General features: G+C 44.7%; 3 protein-coding genes across 3 annotated transcripts; 2 read left to right on the top strand and 1 right to left on the bottom strand.

Moving 5' to 3' along the window:
• Positions 1 to 291: 291 nt before the first annotated feature.
• On the bottom strand, positions 292 to 1,413 carry BKA67DRAFT_542437 (uncharacterized protein; the record flags this gene model as incomplete). Its single annotated transcript, XM_046101111.1, has 4 exons — positions 292 to 303; positions 649 to 1,002; positions 1,086 to 1,092; positions 1,286 to 1,413. 4 exons carry the CDS (start codon positions 1,411 to 1,413, stop codon positions 292 to 294), a joined length of 501 nt encoding a protein of 166 aa, XP_045951417.1.
• A 2,628-nt stretch (positions 1,414 to 4,041) lies between these two features.
• On the top strand, positions 4,042 to 4,197 carry BKA67DRAFT_527899 (uncharacterized protein; the record flags this gene model as incomplete). The annotated part of the gene is made up of 1 exon (XM_046098908.1): positions 4,042 to 4,197. A coding segment is annotated over one exon (156 nt), but the record flags the coding sequence as incomplete, so codon positions are not given.
• Positions 4,198 to 4,473: 276 nt separating this feature from the next.
• BKA67DRAFT_697108 (uncharacterized protein) lies at positions 4,474 to 6,044 on the top strand (the record flags this gene model as incomplete). The annotated part of the gene is made up of 2 exons (XM_046109366.1): positions 4,474 to 4,765; positions 5,737 to 6,044. The coding sequence occupies 2 exons, from the start codon at positions 4,474 to 4,476 to the stop codon at positions 6,018 to 6,020; spliced, it is 576 nt and encodes a 191-aa protein (XP_045951415.1). The 3' UTR covers positions 6,021 to 6,044.
• Between the last annotated feature and the right edge of the window lie 1,558 nt (positions 6,045 to 7,602).

Here is a 7,602-nt window from a genome sequence, read left to right as displayed (position 1 = left end):
TGGGCTTCGTCGTAAATAAGTTTCCTAAACCTGAACTTAGGCGTAGCACTAAGGTTAAGGACGCACACTGTATGCGTGAATATAATCTTGTCAGATCGGGCCTTGCCGCTAACAAGCTGTCCAACGTCATAAATGTCCTCGAACTACTATGCCTCCCCCTAGTCGAGATCATCGTCGTCCTAGTATTCGCCACCCGATACACTAGCCATACGACGGTTACTCGGATTAATCCATTACACTTCGTCAAGAGTGTCACGTAAGGCTTCCTTATCGTACCCGGTTATAGTCCTCTTATACGTCTATCTATACAAAGCAGTAGAGTAGGTGGTAACAACCAATTTAAGGGCATTCTACGCGATGTTAGTATAGGCTCGGACGACATATAATGCTCGAGAGCGACACGGAGATTTCATGCGAATTTGCAGAGTAATGGGCCCCTATTACCGCGCGAATTCGCATGGAACAGTGGATAATATCAGATAGTAAAAATACAGTGGAAGGGACTGGCAGTAGGGTATAGCGAGCAAGCCACGAGCGATTCCATGCGAATGCGCAGAGAAACCACCCCTTATCGCCGTGCGAATGCGCATGGAATCGCCGACAATATCCAATGGCTAGGATATGGTAAAAGGGTAGGGGATCACTTACTCTAGGGTCGCCAGTCACTGTCTTATAACGACTGGTCTCCGCGGTCCAGTCTGTCCACTTGTCGACTATACTAGTAATGGTAGCGCGTATGCCTTTAAACTCGCCGGGAGATCCATAATAGGACAAGATGTCGATAAGTCCGCCGAAATGCTTAAAGAGCTCGTCGATTGTCTGGCCAATGAGCCCTACAGTAACTTGTAAACAAGTAGGCCGAGCCTTAAATGCTTCACCTACCGCTTTCTTCTTACACAAATCGAAGTAGTGAAGGATTATAAGGGAAATAACGGTGATAGTTTTGCCAGTCCCTACATTATTGGCTAGAAGGGCGCCTCGCACGAGAGATTTCTCCTTTAACTAGAGGATATATACATCGACTAGCTAGTGATGTATAACCGTAAACTCTGGGTTGCCGGCGGGGTTAAGCTTTAGATGCTTACGCTAGGGCTTGTTAGGGTCGAGGTTAAAGGCTTTTAGCATTGTCACAAAGTCGTGTTCCTCCGGTAGGGTGGCGTTCATCATCTTGTTAAAAGTCCAGCTGCTCTTAATATGCTCGTTAACCTTTACAACAGCTTCCTGAGAGGTTATGTCGCCAGCCTCGGCAAGAACTTGCCCTAATCGCTCAGCTAGGGTCTCTTACGAAGCCATAAAGCTTCTCATAGAGGGATCTTTCGTCTGGATAAAGGCCTTAAGAGCGGTGACGCTACTCTCGTCCGGCCTAATCACTTGGACTTCACCAAAGTACGGATCCACGCCGTTAAGTACCATTTCAAGGGTGGTGCTGTCGATAGGCGGAACTAACGGCAGGTCTATCCTGTCCCGACCCTTGCCCTTTGGTTTACCCTACTTCTTGCGCATATTGGCTGAACGCCTCTAGTACGTGTTGCGCATCGAGCAGATAAAAGTAAGGCGTTAGTTATTGCTGTCCATGCGCTCTAACACCTCGTCAGGCGTGGCTGCCGATACCTCCTCAAAGCCGACATTGGCTACTAGAGCGCTTTGGAAGGCGATCTAATCCCTCGTGGTAACGGCATGAGGCAGCTTTTCGCCCTGAGCAGCACTCACTACGCTAGTAAGCTCAGACACCTTAATGCGCTACAACTCCTAGATGGGGCTGTTAGAGCCTTATGGCCTATTAATAGCCTTGCTATCGGCGCGTCGGCGGTCGTAGAATGCATTTGTTATAGCTAGTATAGTAACCCAATGGTCGGCATAGTAACCATAGTAATACGGTTCTATAAGACCCTTATCACCTTCTTTAAAAGGGTACCGGGCGGTGCCGTTATGGTCGGTGGCGAACTTTAGTACGACTAACACATTGGCCAGGTAGGTTACAACGAAGTGGGTGTAATAACGCTAGTTCATCGGGTGGTACGCTATATTAACGTCGCCATTACGTACATAAAAAGAGCGTGGCTCAAAGATGTCTCCTACCGCATAAAGGACCCTATGAACACCTCGATCCTTATATTTGCTCATAAAAACCTTACCAAGCTTTTCAAAAGCGGGCTGCGTGCTAAACAGAGCCCAACTGTTTTTGCGCAAGATAGCGAGCGGTCGGAACAAGTCGGCAGCTATAGAAATATTAATATAATATACCGTCTAGCTAAGCCAACTTGGTAAGGAAACAGGGAGTGTGAAACGAGGGGTGTAAGGCATAGCGAATCCTTGCGAATTCGCATAATTAAAGGGTATATAAACGACGGGAATTCGCAAGGAACAAGACAGAGCCATGCTAGTATACAAGACCGGATAACGGCGTATAGAAAGAGCCAATAGGGCTTACGAGCCGATAAGGGCAGGGCACAACGAATCCTTGCGAATTCGCATGGTTAAAGGGTATATAAATAGCGGGAATTCGCAGGGAATAAAATACCGGGACTATGGCGGTACTCACCTTTAGTGTCGAGCCAGGTGACAAACGCCTTAGATGTCGCAAAACCATTAAAGGGAGCATTAAGGCCTACTCCATGTGCCTTGGTTCGGATGACGAGCATGACGGTTTGGCCTTGGATGAGAAGCGCCTTGTCTTTCTTAAAGGCAGAAGCGTCCGCTTCGGAAGGCAAATCGGCGGTGAACTTAGGCTCGGTCCAAGCCCAGTTATAGTCGTGCCACTTGTCAAGGACCGGGATATCCTTTTTAAACTGTTCGATGTTCTAGAGGTCGTAGTTAGGATGGCTTACGCGGACTATGGCGGCGTATTAACTATACTTGGCTCCGTACTCAGCCTTAGCAGCGGTGACCTGTTCATCGGTAGCGGGTGCCTAGTCTACAACTTCGATAGCATCGAGGTTCATGACGTCTAGATATTCAGAAGTTGCAAATGTATAGGTTCTAGTGTCGATATAGTCGTCCACTAGCTCGTCGCTATCGTGCTTAGATACAATAGCTATAGTTTTGGCCTTCTAAGGCCTACCACGCTTCCTAAGTTGGGTGCTTATGCTCTTATATACATGTTAGCATTATACATCGTGTATTATAACAAGGCTTGACAAACCCGGAGGCATTTCGCTTTCGACGCGGCATCGTGGGAATCTTTACGAATTCGCGCGGTAAATTATACGGGAGCGGGAACGGTGAATGGAGATCGGGGCCGGTACTATGGCGATACGGGGGGCGATCGGGTAAATGGCGGCAGGCGGTGGTCAAAATCGGGACCTAAGCTGGCAAGGTTTGGGGACGACAGGGGAGAAAAAACGGTGATATAAAGGTATAAGGATATCACTAAATTATCAATGGTAAGAACAACCATTTAATCGCAAGAATTCGCACGGAATTAGTAACCGTTCCATTGCGCGAATTCGCATGGAATTATTAAACTATACTCACCCTATACAAGCTTAACAAATACAAATAGTGAGCACCGACACCGTATTTACTATTTTATCTAGAATGGATTATTATCGGCTTATTTCGATTCTCTCCCCACTTTCCTCCTTATAATAGTCATATTATCCTATACATATTAAGCCCGTTCCTAGTCTATAAAGTAAGACACCTTATCATTAGCTACCCCGTTACGTTTATAACGAGTATAATAGTCCTATATACTTATATACTACTAGCTATTAGCTAGACGGTAACTTAGGCAAATACGTATATTAACTTTATCACCCGGAGCGGCGGATGGCATTCCGTGCGAATTCGGGCGACTAATTGGCCGGTAGTGACCATGACTTGGTATACTCAAAACACTCCACTTATTATACAACTAGCTGCCGCCTAACTCTGTACCGCCTCTCGCCCAAGTCTCGCCCCCATCTGCCCATAATCGGGCTCACATGTACACGGACCTTTACCCTATTTTCCGTACGAATTCGCAAAGAATGGCGGCCTCCACCGGTTGCTAATGCCGCTAGGCCCCGGGAATACTTCTAGAAGAAAACTGCGTACAATGGCTATATAAGCCAGTTTTACGCCATGTCGTTCCAGGACCTACTATATCCTAGTATTACATTTAGAACAGCTAAGCACTATATACACTATCGTAAGGCCAAGCACTTTAAGGACGAGGAGTCCGCAGCCTATATCGCCAGCCTACCAACCACATAGCCGTCAAGAGCCTACTATCGAGGAAAGCGTGTCAAGCCGTTTAACAAAGACGAGTAGGCCAAAGTTAGTCGGGACGTTATACTACGGGGTAACATGCTTAAGTTCACCGCCCGTGGTATAACGATAATAAGACGGCAATTAGTCGCGACTAGAAATACAAAGCTAATTAAAGCTAGTATAAATAAGGTATAAGGCATTGGTTTTATAAAAGACGAGGCAGAGTATCATCCTCGGTCACGGTAAGGCCAAAACCTCCTTAGCATTTGCTTAATAACAATGCGTAACGCCTTAATAAAGGTAAAATCTAATGCTTTAGATTCTTTAGGGTCGCCGCTATCCTCTAAAGATAAGTTGTTAAATAAGGAGGGCCTAGCTATTACACAAGGGGGCACGGAAGACGAGCTGTTACGTTCTAGTTCGGAGGAGTCTGGCCAAGAAGTGGCTACCGCGGAGGAGCTACCGCTCCTAAAGACGGTAACCACCACTCCTCGTATAAGTACTCTTACACGTCTACTATTTCCCAAGTCCACCATTCCTAATTCTCAAGACGACATACCCGGCAAGCTTGGTTAGATACCTAATATACCCAAGGCAGCTAACCATACTGCCTCGTATAAGCGTAAATCTAGAGAGGGGCAAGACGTGGTCGAGGCAGTTATAACTAGTCCGGCCAAGAAACGGAAAGTTAACACTCCGGAGGGTAATAAGAAAGACAAATCCTCCGTCGATACTATTAATGTTACCACTAGGCCAACTACTAAGGCCATATCTAAGGCCAAAACTTTAAACAAATAACTAGGGCTATAAGCTATACATGACGGTACAGGCGATACGGGTGTTATACTATAACACAAGATATACGGTAACGAGAATCCGTGTAAATTCGCACTAAATTAGGGGAGGGATAGCATGGTTTGGTTTAATATATAGCCCGTCCGCATCTCTAAGTGCGTATACAAGGCTAACGCGTAGTTTCTTTTTAGCTAATAAAATTCATAAGTACGTTTATATGGACGGTATACTTCGATCCTTTTTATTTTTGTTAACAATAGTGCCCTATATAAGATAAAAGAACAAAAACGTGAATCCGTGCAAATTCGCAGGGAATTAAGGATTACGATAGGCCTACGCTAGACTTGTACAGGCAATTCTAAGGCTAATTTATAATGTCGAATCGCTATAATCCGCAAATCATTCTAAGTCTATAACGTGCTTAAATAGCGTTCATTATTATTTAGGAGATAATAATAAAAGGCTACGTAAAATAGTGATTGCTTACCCCGCCAAGTCTATGGCCGTAACGATTCTTTACGAATTCCCACTCTAAACTATTTAACTTTCGGGCCCGACTCTATCCCGGCGCGCTTCCCTAGCTTACATATTATAACCCCGTTACTGTGTATTCGGGCGCGATTAGGACCCGAGTATCTTCCGAACCTAATCCGATAAACACTACGGCCTGGCGCCTTCGGCCTACGCGAATTCGCACGGAATCTCCGCTAGGCGGCCGCTACCGACCGTTACTAACTAAGATGTCAGACACCGACGGCTCTATCGCTTACCCCAGTCCACGTAAGGGCCATCCCACTTACGCTGGAAAGGGCATTCCGCCTTACGCTGGACAGGGCATTCCGACCTACGCAAGAAAGGGTCTTATAACGTACGCTGGAAAGGGCCTCATGTCTAGCGGCACCCTGCCAAATGAAAGCGATAAGGAGGGCAACACCTTTGATTTTATACGCGTACTTATTCCGCGTAACGGGAAGGTAAACCCTAGCACTCCTGAAATAAGCAAGAATCCTAAACGTTACGGGTATTACTAAAGAAAGATATTAACAATAAAGGGGAAACTAAATCCCTTTATCGTCTACTAGAGGACGCCTTATACGTAAGATTATATACTTCTTCTCGATATCGACTAATTATGTTAGCCGTTACATGCTTAAATGCTAACCGCGATAACAAAAGACGCCTTATCGCTTGGGGACAGGATGATACCAAACTCGAGGAACTAAAAAGCGCGATAAAGGCTGTTAGGGTCGAGGCTACTACCCTTAATAAGATTACAGTTAGCCACGATAATAAATTCTACTAATACGATCCTACGGACGAGGTAAGTTGCCATACTAGTCGTGTATAACTTCTATATTAACAAAACTACAATATATACAAACTTAGTTAGTCGCCGCTAGACGCGTATTAGAGTATTACCGTTCGCTCGATCCTAATAGTACTAAGCCCATGACGACACGTCTAAAGGAAGCGACTAAGCGCAAGATCGAGGACGTCTCCTCTACTAAAGACGACGAGTTTAAGCGTACGGTGGCGTAGCGCATGTCTACTAGATAAGACCGAATCCAAGAGCTATAAGGCGAGTAGCGCCGCGACATGGACCTTTTACTATAGCTACAAATTGCTAGGCACCCATCTCTTATATTGTCTACGTTAGTAACAACGTATACATTACTTGTATAGCAAAGGGTGTTTCGGGAGAAGGGGGGGGGGCGCATATAGTCACGGAATAGATTTCCATACGAATTTACACGATACCCGTTGATTTCTATTGTTCGAACTTCGGTGCGGATGTGCACGGAATGCCACGGGGTTTATGGTTTAGGTGTAATAAGATCTGTTCGTATTCTCTTGGCTTAGCCGTGAAATCTGGACTATAATAATGCGACGTTCTTTTTCCTCTTCTAACTAAACTGTAAAAGGTGTAGTTTATAATATGTATTAATAATGCGGCGTAAAGTAATATATAACGCTAACGTTTTAGATAATCTTTAAGTAATCCGTGCGAACGCGTATAAAATGTGCCTAGCTTCCTTAGGCGAATAGTTTCCTTATAAAATCACTTATCTCTAATAATTAGTAACGAGGTGATTTATATTCTATATATATTGTACAAGTTACCGTATTTCTAATATAACTCTCTATATAAATAGACATAATCGACAGGTTTCTAACTTTCCTTATTTAACCCTTTTTCCCATCTACCTGGTTATACTGTCCTCCCTTCTCCCTTCGTATATATCTTTTCCCGTCTTTTCTCCTTCCTTATACTCCTAGCTTTTAATTACCTATACTATTATCTCCGGTCGCAAACAACGTATAATAAGAAGTCCGACGTATAAAATCCCTTTATATTAATAAGCCTCTTTATTATCATCTTCCTTACTAATGTATTTTAATCCACCTTACCCGTCTTGCTTTTCTCGCCATAGATTACACCACTCTTACGGCATGCCGTAGTGGTAATAGCTAGCAAATGTCTCTATATGCCCTCGCAACTTAAGCCGGCCGTTAATCGCCCTAGGGATAAAGTTCTTCGGTAGCCTGGACTCTAAGTTAGGGCAATCAAGTATATTATATACGCCGTCGTAAGGCGGCATGGGTACTAATCGG

The sequence above is a fragment of the Truncatella angustata genome (assembly GCF_020726525.1).
Source record: "Truncatella angustata strain MPI-SDFR-AT-0073 chromosome Unknown BKA67scaffold_13, whole genome shotgun sequence".
In the NCBI taxonomy this organism is placed as follows: Eukaryota; Fungi; Ascomycota; class Sordariomycetes; order Amphisphaeriales; family Sporocadaceae; genus Truncatella; species Truncatella angustata.
Note: the sequence above shows the minus strand (reverse complement) of the source record. Positions and strands in the feature narration are given on the sequence as shown.